Genomic DNA, 18,218 nt, shown 5'->3' on the forward strand with positions numbered 1-18,218 from the left:
TATTCTTATTCTTTGCTTGTGTTCAACGAACTGAACGAGTAAAAGCAGTAAACAATGATACACACGAAGCAACGGTTGCAGCAACCTATCCCAAAAATCAAATTTATTTGATATTTCAGGCAACGGTTGCAGCAACACGAAAATCATTTGGCAACACAGCTACACACGAGGCAACGGTTGCTTCAACATGGCCGTGTTGCTGCAACGGTTGCCTGGTGTGTATTTAGCTTTATAGTTTCGAAAATGTTTCTGAATTCTAAACTAACCTTTTTGGTGAACGTCTCTGGATGCGAACTTTGTTCTTATTTGAGGTGTCTGGCAACACGCTAAATCGTTAAATTACACAACTTTAGCAATAAATTACTTAAAAACTATAAGCCTCCGGAGGATGCGGTTTTCAGTTTAAAGATTGGGATACACCACTCTATCCCCCTGTACAACTTTGTTTTATACTTAACACATTTATACATCATACTAAAGTTTTCCATTATTACTTTTGCTGGAACACACCCACCCAATGTGTCAAAAATATGTGCTACTTGATTTTTATACTTTGGTGGCAGTGTGTGTAAATTTTGCACAATTCCTATACATTATCTGTGCCTATACTGTGTAAATACAGTAGATATGTGAAAGAGCAACAGTGTTCATTAAAACAATAAAATAAATTTGAAGAACTTTACTTTCAAGATACCCTTGCGCTAAGGGATTTAAAGGAATGAATAAAAATTGCAGCAAAGATTGTTTGGGGCTTTGTTTACGGATAACGGCACTTCATCAGACTTGGAAGTGGTTACATCAAACAATTGCGTTACACGAATATTTGATCTCTGTTACGGCAACGAATTCGGTAGACGCATATTTTGATAAGACATTTGATGTATTTCAAGGTCGCCAAAGAACAAATTAGAGCATCTGAAGTATTTATGTGGTCATATTATTTCTAATTTTTACGAGAGGACATTTCCAAAATTTGATAAAAAAAAACTGAATATTGAATAGTAAAATAAATACATTAATTGATATTGTATATTGGCAAGTTAAGAGTTGACATTGCGATGATCACCTTAATTTCCAAAGCCTACCAAAGAGGTGGTAACAAATTTTCGCTCTTTGGATTTGAGGAAAATTATATTAGAAGATCGAAAAATTATTTTTACACGAGCTGTACAGATCAACAAACTTCGGATAGACATGGATTACCACCGTCGTCGTTTGTAACAAATCCGGCGAAGAAAAACTCTTCGAGCGTTTTAAGTTCTTCAACAATAAACTGTGAAGATATAAAAAAGTCTGTTTTCATTTCACAGTCGTATGATATATTCACGAATTTGGCTCTAGAGGATTGGTTATACAGGCACTTTGATTTCCGTATTCACCACGTATTATTATTATGGGTTAATGATCCATGTGTTGTGATAGGTCGCCATCAAAATCCTTTTATGGAAACAAATGTTTCAGAATTGAATTCACAAGGAGTTACAGTTGCTCGTCGTAACAGTGGCGGTGGAGCCGTGTACCATGATCGGGGAAATCTGAATTGTACGTTTTTTACACCACGCGAACGTTATAATCGGTCGTATAACTTGAATATTTTAACACGGGCTCTCTTTCGAGAATGGGCCATAAAATCAGAAATAAATGAACGTGATGATATTTGTATTAACAAGAAAAAGGTAAGTCTAATTATAATGGCTTAATTTTCAGAAGTTTGAGGCACTGTCATGAAGAAAAATGATTCGATTCTGGGTCGTTATCCAATAGCTGAGGACACTATTACATCATTTCTTACTCGTTCTTTATCAAATAGAAATGATGTTTTCTCCAACTGCTCTAGCCTGGATTTTAACGACCTGTTGTCTTTTTTAAGGTCAGCAATTTCATGGTTATATAGGGTGGGCCATGTAAAATTTGCTTTTTGAATCGGCTATAAAAATAAACTAATCAATATTTTTTCAATTTTTTTTTTTTATTTTGAAGATTGAACATTGTCATTTATGAATGAAAAATAATATCGTTCAAATGACTGCCACGACTGGCTTTACAGCAGGCCATTCGATCAACCCAACTACCATTCCCATGGCAGCCGGTTCCACGTTACCGGAATGACTCGGGTTTTTCCCGACCAAGGGCTGCCGCCCCAGTATACTAGTCCTGTGTAGTGTATCGTATATCACCCTACCCCTTACGTCACAGGAGCAAACTCTCGCAGCAATACTGCTCCAAATGCTTCTCCTCAGGGCTGGAGTCGAATCCAACCCTGGGCCAGAGGTATTCTACTGCTGCGTCTGCCACAAACGGCTTCACCCGAACTCCACCTCGGTTAGGTGCAATAAGTGCAACGGGTGGAGCCACCTTAAGACCTGTTCAGGCCTTAAGTCGCACAGGGAGTGGTCCACACGGTATGTGGCCACGTGTTGCTCCCGCCAGCAGGCGTCTGATGCCTCCACGGCTACTACACCTCCTGATAGGCCGGCACTACCAACCGCCATCACAACCCACACCTCCACGGTGAGGAGCCTATCGGAGCAACACAACTCCCCTTCAACCCCTCCCCTCCCTTCCTGCTCCAACCCCAGTGTGGGGACAAACCAGCAGCTCCTGGTTCCCCGTAATACCTCGGAATCTGGTATCAGTCCAATGCAATTTCTGCAATGGCTGGTGCCATTTTCGGAGATGTTCCGACCTGCGCACCACCCGTGAGTGGACAACTGCCTACGTTGCCCCCTGCTGCAGAGCTCTGCACCCACCACCGCCCATGGAGGCGCGGCCGCCCACCACCATCAGGCCCCAACAACCACAGTGGATTGCGCAACAGGTCCAACGTAGACAACCCCACGCGTCCCTCACCCCCCGGATTACACAGACCTCACCGAGAAGCTTCAAACTTCTCCAGTTTAACTGCAACGGACTTACGAGTAAGGTCGACGAGATTGTTAACTTTATGAGCCGGCACAGTATTAAAATAGCTGCGGTCCAAGAAACAAAGTTGCACTCTAGGTCATCTCTGATCACCAGGGATGGCTATAACGTGCACAGACACGATCGGGAGCGAGACAATGGTGGTGGCCTAGCGTTTATAGTCCACCACACAGTGCAGTATCGTCTCATCGATGAAGGAATCGACCGCAGGGACAGCACCTTAGAATGTCAAGGCATAGCTGTCCGGTCAGGCGATTCCGAGCTCGAAATATTTAACATACATATATATACCCCTTGTCACCTGCTGCCCGGCAGGATATCACCCTGATATAGGTGCGCTCATCAGAAGTGAAAACCGATTGGTTGTAGGTGACTTTAATGCGCATCACGATCTTTGGCATTCAAATGATCGTAGGGGACCGCAATTGGCAGAGCAGATAGACGACTCGACATTCAGCACTGTGAACGACGACGCCCCTACCAGAGTAGTGGGCAATTGTAGCAGCTCGCCTGACCTAACAATAGCTAGCGCGGGTCTGATAAATAGCATAACGTGGCGACCTATGCTATCGCTTGCATCAGACCACTTGCCCATTGTTGTCTCATTTCCCAGCCGAAGCAGCCAGTTTAGCAAACGAGCGTGACCACCTACGCCAGGCCGATCCCGGGGATCCCCGCATAAGGGATCTCAATTTGGAGATCCGGCAACTGGTAAATCAACATAAGCGGACCAAATGGGTTGAGCACCTGAAGACCTGTAACCTCACCTCTGGGGTGTGTAAGCTCTGGTCCACCGTTAGGTCCCTGTCGAACCCGACGAAGCACAACGACAAGGTGGCTATCACCTTCAACGGTTGTACTTCGTCGGACCCGAAGAGATGCGCGAGCTATTTTAGCCAGATTTTCATACTGCATCCTCCGGGCGACAGAGCCAAACGTCGTGTTACCAGAAGGCTGCACAAACTGACGAACGACAGTGCGCCACTTACTTTCTCCGGTGATGAGGTTCAGGGGGCCATCAACAAGTCGAAATCATCGAAAGCCATTGGCCCTGACGGATTAAACGCGCTGATGCTGAAGCATCTGGGACCCCTGGGAGTAGGATTCCTCACAAGGGTCTTCAATTTGTCCCTGGCCACTCTCATCATCCCTGACAAGTGGAAAGCAGGGAGAGTGGTCCCACTACTGAAACCTGGGAAACCCGCCAACCAAGGGGAGTCCTATCGGCCGATAACTCTCCTTTCCTCAGTAGTGAAGACACTTGAAGCCCTCCTACTCCCACTCTTCACGACACACCTGGCCTCAACCCCACATCAGCACGGATTCCGACGAGTGCACAGCACCACCACTGCACTCACCGCCATAAACGCCCAGATAAATCGCGGGCTTAACCAAAACCGCCCCTGCGAGAGGACTGTCCTAGTAGCGTTGGACCTAAAGAAGGCTTTCGATACAGTCAGCCATTCCACCCTACTAGATGATATTTATCAGTCGACACTCCCACCAGGGCTGAAAAGGTGGTCCGCGAACTACCTGAGCGGTCGGCACTCGTCAGTGATTTTTCGAGATCAAAGCAGAGGAAGATTAAGCAAGGTGTACCGCAGGGTGGTGTCCTTTCTCCCTTGCTTTTTAACTTCTACATCTCGAAGCTCCCCCAACCACCAGCGGGAGTTTCCCTGATCTCATACGCTGACGACTGCACGATAATGGCGTCGGGCAATGACATCGATGGCCTGTGTTCCAAAGTGAACAACTACCTCACCGACCTTTCTCGCTTTTTCACTGCGAGGAATCTCCAACTTTCCCCAACCAAGTCCACGGCGACCCTTTTCACCACCTGGACAAAGGAGGTCAAGCTGTCCCTTAAGGTAAAAGTCGACGACACACCAATACCGACTGTAAATAACCCCAAAATTTTGGGTGTAACCTTTGACAGCTTGCTCTCCTTCTCTGCGCATACAACCGCAATTGCCACAAAAGTCCAAAATCGCAACAAGGTCCCCAAATCGCTGGCCGGCAGCACTTGGGGCAAAGACAAGGAACTGTTGCTTTCGACATATAAGGCAATTGGCCGGCCGGTTCTAAACTAAGCTGCGTCTGTCTGGTCGCCTGGTACTAGTGATTCGCAGTGGACAAAGCTACAGACATGTCAAAATACCGCCATTCGGACAGCGCCCGGTGCCTCCTGATGTCACCCATCCAACATCTACACAACGAGGCACAAATGCTCCCAGTAGCGGAGCACAACAAACTGCTCAGCAAGCAGGTCTGCAGGGGTGAAACCTGAGCCGCCTCCCAGGCACGTCAGGAGACACCTCCAAGACTACGCCGATGAAATCCAGGACATAACTGACCGAAACCTACTGGGCCGGACAGTATTTAGACAGTCATTAAACGACATTCACCGGGAGACCGTTACCACCTTCATGAACTCCCGTCCTGTGAATGCCGTAATCGGAGCCCCCCACCACCTATCGCAGATGAAGAGCTCCATCTTCCCCGTGAGACTCGTGTAACATTGGCACAATTACGTTCTGTTACTGTAGCAGGTTAAACTCCTACATATACAGAATCGACCCCGACACACCAAACACATGTCCGGCATGTGAAGGTACCCCGCACGACACTAACCACCTCTTCACATGCCCCCTCAAACCGACTCATCTAACCCCCCTCTCCATCTGGACCCAACCTGTCGAAACAGCATGTTTCCTGGGCCTACCCTTAGATGAGCTACGCGAAGACGACCGATGATATACTTACACTGACAGGGCTACCTATGCTGTTAAAACAACAACAACAACAGCTACGGTGGCCGCTACATTTTTATGAGGAGCTTTTTCATGGCAGAAATATACGAAACTGTGGCAGAAAAATACGAAACTGTTGATATTTTCCCTAAATTAAAAATTTTTACGAAGAAACAATATTTTAAAGTGGAACATTTATATGATATATATGTATTATATGTATTCATGTATATTTATTCTTTCTTCGTAGCTTTCTGGAACTGCTGCAAAACTTGGGTACCCAAATGCTTATCATCATTGTACACTGTTGGCTAATACTAATAAACTGAGTCTTGGAACATGTTTAAGCAAAGGAAAGGTAATTTCTTTAATAAGATATTGCAGACAGACATTAGCCGAGCATGTGTAGTTCAACAAAACAAATTTAGTTTAAGCAAAATTCAAATGTTCATATGGGCTGAACGGTATTCAAAAGAAGAAGTTTTGGTTGAGTTGGAATTGAAGACGAAAGTCCAAAGTAAACAATGCAAATATCCACATGATACTTGCGGATATGAGCATATCAACAAATGAGACACCAACAACAAACACAAAATGTTAACAATTGAAAGGCGATATGCTTCTGAGGAATTTTCAATGATTACTTATATCATCAAAGAGTCAAACGACATGAAAAGGAAACGCACTCTCTCAGTGAATATTTATGCAACTTGTATTTGTCTTTTAAATGAAATCCGAATGTATTCCACGTATAACATTGCAAGAATAAGCAGTAGTGCCATCAAAGCTGAAAAACATGGGTTACATTAATTTAAGTTAAATGCTTGCCTATGTGAGGGCCCACTTGGGGTTAAGTTTAAGAGTTATGGGAAGACCAAACGATGTCTTTTTTGTGGTGGTGCTAACCGCTTCATACTATTGATAAAATTAATCAGGTGTGTCATATCTGAACCGGCTATATCCAAGACAAGATGTTTAAATCTCAGTCCATCAAGAGCAGTACTGCAAAGGGGAAGGTGTTCAGATGGTTCCACCTCCCCCTCCAGGCAGCTGCTGGGGAAAGGATTCACCGTGAGGATACCCCTTCCAACTACCCGCCCTAACCCCTATGCGAGGGCAAACCGGCAGCCTTTGGTACCGCACACAGTCTCTTGCGTGTGTCCGACCAGAGTACCTCAGAATCTGACATCAGCCCAATGCAACTCTTGCAATGGCTGGTGCCAATATCGGCAATACTCTGGCCTGCGCACCATCCGAGATTGAACACGTGACTACGTTGCCCCCTGCGTCCCCAAACGCCCACTGTGACGTGGCCTTACGACAAATAATAAATAAATAACCCCTTTATTGTGCGGTCCCTTATCCTTATTAGTTCCTGAAGTATAGCTTAACATGTCTTTAAATTTCGTTAAGATACTCGATTTTTCTCAAAATTGCATGTGAGCGAACGGAATATCGGACGATATCTAATACTTTACTCGACGTATTCATTTTCTAAGTGGACATGGACGTGGACGATTAATGCTCATCCTCAAAAAGTTTTTTTAAGTACTATAATCCAATTTCCTTGTTTTTCGACGTTAATAATAAAATTAAGTCAGTTTTTACTCATAAAATCCATTTTAACTATGACTGTGCGCCATTATTTAAGTATATATTTAATAGTACTTAATATTTTTAGAGGTTAGTAATAATGTACACTGGTTAGTTAATTGATAAACAAAATTGATTTTCAGGTTAATTACATTACCAACTCTACTCCTTCTGTACGTTCGCCCATTAAAAATTTATGTGAACTAAATCGGAATGTCAATATTTCGCAATTGATATCTGCGATTGGTTATGAATACCTGAGAACTTCTGCTACCGAGTTAGAAGATGGCGGCAACCAACAAATTATGAAGCAACGTGGTTTTCAACTAATCAATCCGACGGAAAAGTGGTTCCCAGGAATCGATGATTTAAGAACAGAGTTCACTTCCTGGGAATGGATTTATGGAAGAACTCCAAAATTCTCCGTGGAAAAAGAATTATTTTTAAAGGATAACGATAAACAACATAAAATAATCCTAAATGTGGAAGTGGAAAAGGTATGTAAATCACTCAGTTTATCGCAACATTTCAATATATTGATTTAAATTGTAGGGTATAATCAATGACGTAACTATTACGATGCCAAATAAGGAACGTCTACCGGTGGTATCCAGTTTGCACCATAAATGCTACAGTGAATCGAATTTAAATAAAATTTTGAACGCGTTAAAGCTAGCTTCCACTGATAACATAATGCAAGCTATCAACGGTCATTAATACTTTAATAAATAAATGGCCTTTCATCTTTATTGTTAATAAATGTTTATAAAAAATTGTGATTGTTTCACGTTTCATAACAAATAAGTGACCATCGTTTCATAACAAATAAGTTCCATTCGGAAGTGCCTGAATTCAAACACACTGTAGGTATGAAACATAAAGTGATAGAAAACAGTTTATCTAATGGTGTATTTTTGCCATGAAAAGCTCCTCATAAAGAACACCTGCCGTTCGGGGGAGGCTAAAACTGTAGGTTCCTCCATTTGAGGATCAATATCAAGACGCCCTCAACAAATTGGAAGAGGAGCTCGGTCAAACACCCAATAAAGGGTGTAAGCACTAATTATAAGCGTATAAGTACTTATGTATATACAGCCTGGTTCACTTGATTAGAGGCAATGATTTTTATTGACGCAACTGTATTCGAACTAGTGACACAAGGGTTTCTGATAATTCAAGAGACGACTGTACTCGAAAATAAATATACAACAAAATAGTATTTCCTCTAACTATATTTCGCAGCAGTAAAACTTCAGCACCTGTAATACTGTGCTTGATTTATTGGTTCACTTTGTAGAAATAGGTGGAATAAACAAGAACAACCGTTCTCGATGAAGTAAGACAGAGAGTGGGTTTACTGAACAGTTTACTTATTTATAAGTAACGGAAAATTATATATACATACGTATTTAGGTACTTCAATGCTTCTTATATACTAAAGAGAAACATTCTTGGATAGTATGAAAATAACTCAGGAAACGTATATAAAAAGAGAATAGAGAAAAAGCTGATACAATAAACAATAAGCGACTTAAACATTAGGACACTTAACATTTCCACTTTTATTGATCAGGTCATTCTTATGTTCCTTCAATATTTAAAAGATATTTTAGTTTATTACAGTTTTGCTTTTTAAGATGTTTTGTAAAGATGTCTGCTAGCTGCTTGTTTGTTGGTACATATTTCAAAATAAAACCACCGCCCTCATATACCTCTCGGATGAACTGTACCTTGACCTCAATATGCTTGGTTCGCCTGTGGTATTGAGAATGTTTGACCAGATTAAAGGCGCTCTGATTGTCCAAATATAATTGGATGTTGTGCAGAAGTCGCATAACACACTTAATAGACGTTGTACCCAAATAAGTTCCTTTACACTTATGCATATTGCAATGTACTCGGCTTCGGTTGTGGAAAGCGCTACTGTTGCTGGAATTCTCGAAGACCATGATACCGGTCCACCGCAGAACATTATTACATAACCTCCACTTGAACGTCTAGTGCAAACATCTCAAGCAAAGTCCGAGTCGCTGTAGCACTTCAAAGATAAATCATTAGATTTTGCGAAACATATACTTTTATTAATTGTTCTTCGCAAATATTTAAAAACTCTTTTAACAGCAACGATGTGTTCCCTCTGGTAAGCGTAATTCGGCCGTACCTTGTCTTTTGCATTTTGAAGTATGCCTTCTGTTGGAGTTCTAACTGGCTTGGCATCCAACATGTTAAATCGCTGTAACACTTTTCTAGCAAAAGCATCCTGTTCGATAAAAATGTTGTCTTCCTCACGAGTTATCTGCATACCCAGGTAAAATATTGTGTCGAAAATTTTAATCTCGAATTCACCTTTCAAATAAGTAATCAGTTCATCAATTGCATATATGGCAAGTATAAGCTTTGATTTATTAATATCGCCTACAAATACGCTCGGATCAGCCTGACAATGTTTCAGATTAAATACTTCCAACATTTGTGTACTTCCAGCATCTGCAAGCTTGCTCAAACCGTAAATGTTTTATTTAACTTGCACACCCTACCGGAATAATCCTCATAGCCTATAGGTTGGTGCATGTAAATTTCTTCTTCAAGTTTTCCGTACAAAAACACTCTTTTAGCATCGAATTGCGCCTTGAACCCTTCAATTTCACCTTTTTCATTTCGTTTTATTTTGAATACATATCTATTGGAAATAGTTTCTTTATTGCCAGGAAGACTTCCCAAGTCCCAAGTTTTATTATTGACTAGATACTCAATCTCTTCGTCCATGGCACGTTTCCATTGTGTTCTTAAATCACCACTCATTGCTTCTTGGAGTCTCGAGACTCTTTTGGCTCTAATATATTTTTGTAACTAACTTTCACTTTTGAAGCAGTTATTTTTGTATCTTTCTTCACAAGCGCTATAATACTGTACTTTACCCTTTCTGTTAATTTAAAAAGACGCCCTGCTCTTGGCCTTGAAGTTATAATTCCGGTATTGTCGATAGTTTTGACATTCTTTCCACAATTTTCGTATGATTTTCTTCTCACCAATATCAATTACTTTTATTTTTTGCTTCTATTGTGTTGTATTACAATCCGATAAACTAATAGCTTATAAAATGGGAATAATCATTTTCCTTACCAATAAATCGTCCTAACACAAAAAACAAATTCACAAATGATGATTGTACTGAGCTTATCGTTAGAATTTCATTGACAAATAGTGTTTAAAAACAGGAGAAGCGTAGAATTATGACCTCTATTGCATATAATTTCTTGCTCTATTCTTATGTGAAATACAAAACATTTTCACAGGGCGTATGGTAATACTTTCGAAATGTCTATATATAATGCGGTGACATATTTTTCGAGAAAAGAAAACATTTCTGCTAATACACACGTTTATTTTCTGCTAATACACACGTTTATTATTGTTTTTTTTTTTAACTTAATAATTAAATATTTAATCGAATGGAAATTTCATAGACGCCATTTCGCATCGTACTTAATGTAAATCTGTCAACTTCTATATATATCTTTAATTTTGTGAAACACTATTGTACATGCCTTTAATTCAACTAATACTTCTCGTCTTAACTAATTCCATAATATTTTGATAATCGGGATCTTTGATAAAAAATTCCATCAAAAAACTAAAAGAAGGGCGATCTTTTGGATTGTATTGCCAGCAATTTTCCATAATGTTATAAAAATTAGCAGGGCACAACGTTGGCCGAAGCAGACGCTTGCCATCTTCAATTAATTGTACAGCTTCAGAACCAAGCATTTCTCCGTAAGGTACTTCCCCTAGTGAAAACATTTCCCATAATGTTACGCCGTAGGACCATACATCACTTGAATGCGAAAAAAGTCCATGTTTGTAGCTCTCTGGCGCGTACCTTTTAAAATTTGTATTGATTAATTGCTAATGTTATACCAATTTCAAAATTACCATTTAATAGGCCATTTACCACCATGCTGGGCTTCATAGAAATCATTTTCCGTCCCAAGTGCGCGGGATAAACCAAAGTCACTTATTTTTGCTTGATGGAATGATGATAATAGAATGTTCCGTGCTGCCAAATCACGATGGACAAAATGTTGAGACTCCAAATAGAGCATACCTAAGGAATATATAATTAATACTGAGTTACGGTATTTAAGAATTATTTTATATACCACAAGCTATTTGCGACGCCCATAGTTTCAATTCCCGGTTTGGATCAATTTCTTTACGGTTCTTTTGTATAAAGTTTAACATCGACCCAAGAGGGACCAACTCCTGTATCATCATCAAAGTCTCCCGTTTAGATAGTCCAATTAATTGGACTATACAATGATGATTTAAACGAATCATCACAGAGGCCTCAAGTAAAAAATCCTTCTTACTAGCGCGGCAATGCTCATCTCTCAGCGTTTTGATTGCTATCTCGCCATCGAAATTATTTTTATTAAGTCCAGGGACGCATTCTTTCAAACGACCTTGATAGACGGACCCAAATTCACCTTCACCAATAAGTTTTCCTATTTCGATGTTTTCGTGAGGAATAAAGTACTCAGCGGTGACATCACTAAAATATTTAACGATTTCACTATATTTCAAGCAGAAGGAATAAATAAATCAAACCATGTGGAATACCTCAAGGGAGCATGTGGCTTATGGATATGTGTTTCTTCAGGAATATCTTCTGTCCGATTATTGCTCTGAGACACAAATACGTTATGATTAGCAGCCTCAATACGCGCCCAATTATCACATTTTGACTTGTAATAGCTGGAATTTTACAAATATATATTATATATATATATATATTTTTTAATTTAGAGCAAAATATAAATACACATAAATAAATAAATTCGAAGTCATTTGGTGGATCTTCCAGATTTACTATATATGCACAGTGCGTCCGTATAATTCGCCGCAATCAACAACGCTTTACGATAGCCACAAAGCGTTAAATCATTGAGTAAGTAATAAAACAAAGTCACATCGGGTATCCCGATCAACTACAGGGCCCGACATTCGAAAGGCCATAAATTTAGTTTGGAAAATAACTGTTATTTAATTGAAAGAAAAAAATGTGTGAACATAATACAAAATTAAGAATAAATTTGCTTTTGCTCGATATGAACACCTTTTGCGTTGCCTATGGCCTTGGGACGGTCCAGAAATCTTTTAGTCGAGATGGCCCGATGTGACCAACCGATGACTCGAATTCTCGTATGAACGTTCGGTCAAGGTCAAATAAACCCTATCGTTTCAGTCTTTTGATGAGCACCTCCATGACGTTTCGCGATGATACCAGTATCATTGTAATACTCGTGCAATGGTGCGATAAAGAACTTATTTACTTTAAGGTGCTCGAGCTCATGAATAATCGCTGGTTGTGATTTTCCAGCCAAATATTATGCAATCACGCTTTACGTTTGAAATCCATTTTTTTTGCATCTACTCTCGGCAAAATGCTGCCGCGGGCTTATAAACAATGCTCTGGACTTTCATTTAGCCAAGTAACAGACAGCTGATGCACGGGCATCGGCAACAGCTGCGCGAGCGGTCTGAAGCTGGTTACACTTCGAGTGCCGGACCCTGTATTTAAGCGAGCAACGATGTCCGTGTCTCGTATATGGTAAACGTACATACAGATGTAGAATATATATACATTTGTATTGTACCGTACAAATGTAGCATATTTGATGCTATGGCAGAATTTTGATTTGTCTATGTATTCTAATTAAATACTTATCCGCGTAAAAGTAGATAATTTTATACTTACCATACATTACTATTAAACATTCTATGCCCCAACTAGGAGTTAGAGGATCTTATATATCAAGAGATCAAAGATTTGACTTATATTGACTTATCTACAAAGGTTAATAAAAATATATGCCCTTTATTCATTATTTATTCAATGATATTTGTCGTCCCTCAGTCAATATTCCAAATATCGTACTTACAAAAACAAAATAGCTTAAATAGCTTTATAGCAGAGGCAGCAGCCTGTGCAGCGCGATGACACTTTGCCCCTAAACATTCTAAATTATTCTTTAATAAAAAAAATCTAATCCATCCATAAACACAAGGGCCAATTTTTTAAAGCAAAGGCTCGTTCCTTCATAAAACGGGCCCACCACATTTTCCCTCACACGTCTGAGCGATCCATAAGCCCATTTTTCTTGAGGAAGACAAAAATATTTGGTGAACCGTCAATTTTTGTCGTGGCAAGTGCCCACATCTGTGTATGTATGCACACAGCAATGAAAGCAACATATTAAGAAATTCATTGTAAAAAAACGAAAATATTTTAATATTTTATGAGAAATGTTTAGTCAGTAATTTTTCTACAATTTCTATACATTTTTCCCTAAGTACATCTTTAAACATTAAATTTCACAAAACAAAGACAAAATTCACTTCAACGAAGCAGAAAAAGTATTCGTACATTGCAATATACGGTTAAAGTATTCACATTTAACAAAAAAAAAAAAACAGGTATTAGCAACCTTTCCGCTTGAGGATCTCCGCATGTCGATGTGGCATGGAATGACCAATTTAGAAGTATATGCCGAATGTTTGGGATTATTATCGTGCTGAAACCAGAAATCAGCATCAAGCTCCTACTGTTGAACGCTTTGCATCATGCTAGTCTTCAAAATATTTAAATAAGAAAATTGATTCATTGTTGACTCTCTAAAAACAAGTTTGCCAACTCCTTGCGCCGCCATACACCCCCAGACCATCACACTTCCCCCACCATGCTTCACAGTTGGTACAAGATTTTCTTTTTCGAGCGCAGTACCGCTTTACGCCACACTAGTTTTCTTCCTTTATTGCCAAATATGCAATATTTGCTTTCAGCCGAAAATAGAACAGGTTCCCAAAATTCTGGGGGCTTGTTAACATATTCGTATACAAAATCCATACGTTTTTTCTGTTGATTTCGAATATGTACGGTTTTCTACGTGCTACGCGTCCCCGATACCCAACTTTTTTGAGTATTTTACGTACAGTATCGTCGTGCACCTGATTGCCAAAGGAATTTCAAATGTCTTTACATATTTGAGAAGCCGTAATTCAAGGATTATTTTTCACCACATTGCAAGCATCGTTTTTACCATACGGTCAGCTTGCAAGGTCGACCAGAACGCGGCTTTGACACAAATGAACCAGTTGACTTCCTATGATTTGCTCAATTTAGTTGAAAGGTTTGCCTTCATTTCTAAGTTTGAGGGTAATTTTTCTCTCGCCAACACTATTTTCCTTTTTTCCTATTTCTAGTACACAAAAACTTTAAAATATAATCACTCCAAAGTAATGTAGTCACAACAAAATAAATTATAAACTAAAATAAAACTGTTATTGGGTATGAATATGCCACTGCTTCTGCAGGGAATCCCTGTTTTCATGTGTGCGGAAACTTTTTCTGCTTCGTTGAAGTGAAGTTTATGGTTTTTGTTTAGTAAAATTTCTTGTGTACGAATACAATCATCGCAAAGTTTAATTTCCGATTGCATTGTCAGAAAAGAAAAAGAATGAGTTTGTGAAAATCCATCGCCGTTATCGCAAATATATATTGCAGAAATTTCTCTTCTGATGAAGAAGGTGATTTGGAACCATTCGTTATTTTCGATTTATGCGATTTTAAAAAATTGCGGAACTTATCACTTCGTTTTCAGGGCAAGTAAAGTATTTTTTAATGCGAATTTTTTATATACGTCTTTCTGTAGAACGTATCCACCGCATAAAACGAGACCTTACAGTACTCGTACATCATATCACAAAAGTTATAATTAGTAGTTTAGTGCACACAGAAGTTTTACTAAGCTAAATATATATATATATATAAGGTATTAATATTTCGTAAGTTAAATATTAATATTTTATATTTACCAGTTATTGGAAATATCCTGGCATTTGGTTCCTTGATATTTTAATGTAATTTCATCGCCAATCTCTGCTTCTATTGCTGAATTATTTTTAGGAACGTTATACATATCATCCAATGCTACGTTGGGCGAACTGGGAGGTATTGTCGAAGAATCTACCGCACTGCCTTTTAAAGATTCAGTTTCAACACTAGAAAAGTTTGCAGAAAACGTGAGTCCTTTACACGGAAAATCTTCCAACATATATTGGGGCATTGATGACTCCGTGTGAGACGTTTTTCCATCAGAGGGTGTTAAAACTTTCGATTTAATTTTTGAAAAATTACTTAATACTAAATTATTTTCTTTATATTTGTTTTTCTGTAGCTTTTTTATAGTAGTTTGATTGGGTTTACCGACATTTAATTCCACATCGAGCATTCTTTCATTGCTTAAAGTTTTATTTTTACACTTATTTCGAGGAAGAGTAGACAGTAGAGGCTGGGGTGGTTTCGGTTCTGGTGGAACTGCATACTTTAAATTAATTGGCAGACCATCATTGAAATGCATAAAATGTTCGACTAAGTGCTCTAATGTTGGCAAATATGGTCCTTCATCAATGTACAAATATTTAGACTTAAAAGGCAGTTTCATATAAATTATTACAAATTCAATGATAGTGAAAAATGTAATCAACTTACCGACTGTGAAATTTTAAAATTCTTAACCTGACCTTCGAAAAGAAGCGTCAAAACATATCCGGAGCGGTCAGAATATCGGACCAAAAAACAACCAGAGCTATCGATGAGCTTTCCCTCATTCGAAGCTTGTTGCACATTGAAATTGTGCTCTAATTGTTCCTCCGACATTACGGTAATCTTTTCAGCGAATCTCTGCAAATTATTAACAGCTTCCTCACGAGTTAATGTTCCATGATACCAGAGTTTTTTTTTAGTTTTGGCAGCAGGCAACTTATAGTCACTCAAAAAATTTACAACTGCAACTTGACCTGCTTCACGAGCTAGATCAATTGGGAATTCTCCAGATGTCGTACGCGGTAGTAGGGGTGCATGTGATTCTAATAATTCCTTCACTGCTTCTAGATTTCCATTTTTAGCAGCTTCATGCAAGGGGACATAGCCATTCTTAATGTTCCGACCTTGCACATTCGCGTTTGCTTTAATTATATTGCGGATGAATAAACCTGGTTTTGTTTGGCATGCATACTAAAAAACGTTCTTTTAGTATTTACAATATTTGATAATTTAAAAAGCTTACATGCAGCGGCATATTTCCGAACACATCTATGCAATTCACGTTAACGTCGGTTTCTAGAATAAGCTTTAGTATAGTCAAGTCACTGTGAATAGCAGCCAAATGTAGAGCTGTTTGCCCATCCTTATTCTTAGCATCTACATTGCGGTAACCACACTTTAACAGCTCTCCAACAATTGTTGAATTATTCTCTTTTGTTGCCCGGTGCAACAGGTTGGTAGTACCATGACGGCGAGCATCGTTTGGTGGTAACTCTTTTTTAACAAAAGTCGTTAGTTTCGTTGGCAAGCCATTTGCGGCCATTTGATAAAATTCAACAAGTGACTCAAGCCCGTGCAAAATTTTTACTTTATCGTCAATTGAAAAAAATGCATCACCACCATGTCTTCGGATCTGATAATGGCACACCTTATTCTAAACAAAAAGTGATACATTATTATAACTTCATATATTATATGATTTTCACCTGAAACAGAAGCGTTAGAACGAAGTCCCCCACAGCTGAATTGCATTCCCGTATTAAAAAGGCACCATCCTCATAACATTCTAGTATTATAGAACTAATAAACAAACATTTTCGAAAACAAATTCATTGCATGCCAACCATTTAATATTAGCTTTTCGGCGTTCTCCCGCGAAAGCCCTGGATGAAACCAATTGATTTCATATCCTTGCGAACTACTCATTCTCAGGAATTAATAGGTCCTTCGCCTGATTTATAAAATTAAACAGTTGAAACCAAGAAACAAGGCATTTGCTAATTACGACTTTCTACGGAAAAATATCGATATTAAAATTCAACAAGTTCCTTATAGTGTGCACACTGACTGACGTATCGAAGTCCCTTACCGTAGCCATACAGAGTAATGCTGAAAACAGTGAACGACGTAAACGCAGTCCCCTGTCAGCTGATACGATCAAACTAATGAGAACCCCATGTAAATGAAAAATTCCTTCCTTCCGTATCGTAGATTTTATTTCACGATATTTCAAAATTCCCGTAAAACCATGTCAGCTGATTGCTCTCTCACCACACAATGTTGCCAAGCAGTACATTTCGAAATCATTTACAAAATAAACTTAGAAAAATTAAAATTTTTATTAAAATAACTTAAAAACACTGTTGACTAATGTTAATTATAGATAAATGAACTATTTGCATTTGTTGGTTTTTGGCTTTGGTTTATTAAACAATGAAAAATTGTAACTGATAACGCGGATGTGTGAAAAAGTGTGTAAGCAAAAATATTAATGGCAACATTGTGTAGATACAACCAAACACCTATACACACAAACCGATGTATTGTGTAAATATGTAATTAAAAGAATAAAATAAAATAAAAAACTAAGCTTGATCGTAGCAGCTAAGAGGGACTGCGTTTACGACGGTGACTGTTTGCAGCATTACTCAGACATTTGACGAAATAAATATATTGAATGCAAATGAACAAAAATTAAACAATTTCGATATTAAAATATCGATATTGAATTTCAATACATCCCTTACACTACGTTCACATATAAGTAGATGATCTACTTTTTCCCAATGATGATCTACTCCCAATCTCTAATTAAAAAGCGAGATTTCCCTTAAAAAATTTCTCTCCCAAAATCTGAGATTATAAAATAATCGTAGATAATAACCATACTTTTGGACATACAACCCTCGTCAAAGTAAAAACTAAATAGAATGGATGCCGGCAACGAAAACAGGTTTATGTATACAAATAATAACATTGTAATAAAATATATGTTAGGTATTATTAATTATGCATTCGTATAACAGAAAACAAAGTGCGTATAGCGTAGTACACATAACAAAAGTGAA

General features: G+C 38.8%; 3 protein-coding genes across 3 annotated transcripts; 2 read left to right on the plus strand and 1 right to left on the minus strand.

Annotated features, from left to right (window-relative positions):
- Positions 1 to 442: 442 nt before the first annotated feature.
- On the plus strand, positions 443 to 1,018 carry LOC129245491 (uncharacterized). The gene has a single exon (XM_054883679.1). It carries the CDS (start codon positions 719 to 721, stop codon positions 908 to 910), a length of 192 nt encoding a protein of 63 aa, XP_054739654.1. The 5' UTR covers positions 443 to 718; the 3' UTR covers positions 911 to 1,018.
- LOC129245490 (lipoyltransferase 1, mitochondrial) lies at positions 950 to 8,044 on the plus strand. The gene is made up of 4 exons (XM_054883678.1): positions 950 to 1,676; positions 5,923 to 6,030; positions 7,409 to 7,762; positions 7,818 to 8,044. Exons 1-4 carry the CDS (start codon positions 1,059 to 1,061, stop codon positions 7,980 to 7,982), a joined length of 1,245 nt encoding a protein of 414 aa, XP_054739653.1. The 5' UTR covers positions 950 to 1,058; the 3' UTR covers positions 7,983 to 8,044.
- Positions 8,045 to 9,904: 1,860 nt separating this feature from the next.
- Positions 9,905 to 17,181, minus strand: LOC129244508 (tyrosine-protein kinase Shark). The gene is made up of 9 exons (XM_054882171.1): positions 16,995 to 17,181; positions 16,857 to 16,936; positions 16,394 to 16,804; positions 15,817 to 16,341; positions 15,141 to 15,751; positions 11,886 to 12,020; positions 11,426 to 11,817; positions 11,199 to 11,370; positions 9,905 to 11,145 (listed from the first exon to the last, which is right to left on the minus strand). The coding sequence occupies exons 1-9, from the start codon at positions 17,074 to 17,076 to the stop codon at positions 10,821 to 10,823; spliced, it is 2,733 nt and encodes a 910-aa protein (XP_054738146.1). The 5' UTR covers positions 17,077 to 17,181; the 3' UTR covers positions 9,905 to 10,820.
- Positions 17,182 to 18,218: the final 1,037 nt, after the last annotated feature.

The sequence above is a fragment of the Anastrepha obliqua genome, chromosome 4 (genome assembly GCF_027943255.1).
Source record: "Anastrepha obliqua isolate idAnaObli1 chromosome 4, idAnaObli1_1.0, whole genome shotgun sequence".
NCBI lineage: Eukaryota > Metazoa > Arthropoda > Insecta > Diptera > Tephritidae > Anastrepha > Anastrepha obliqua.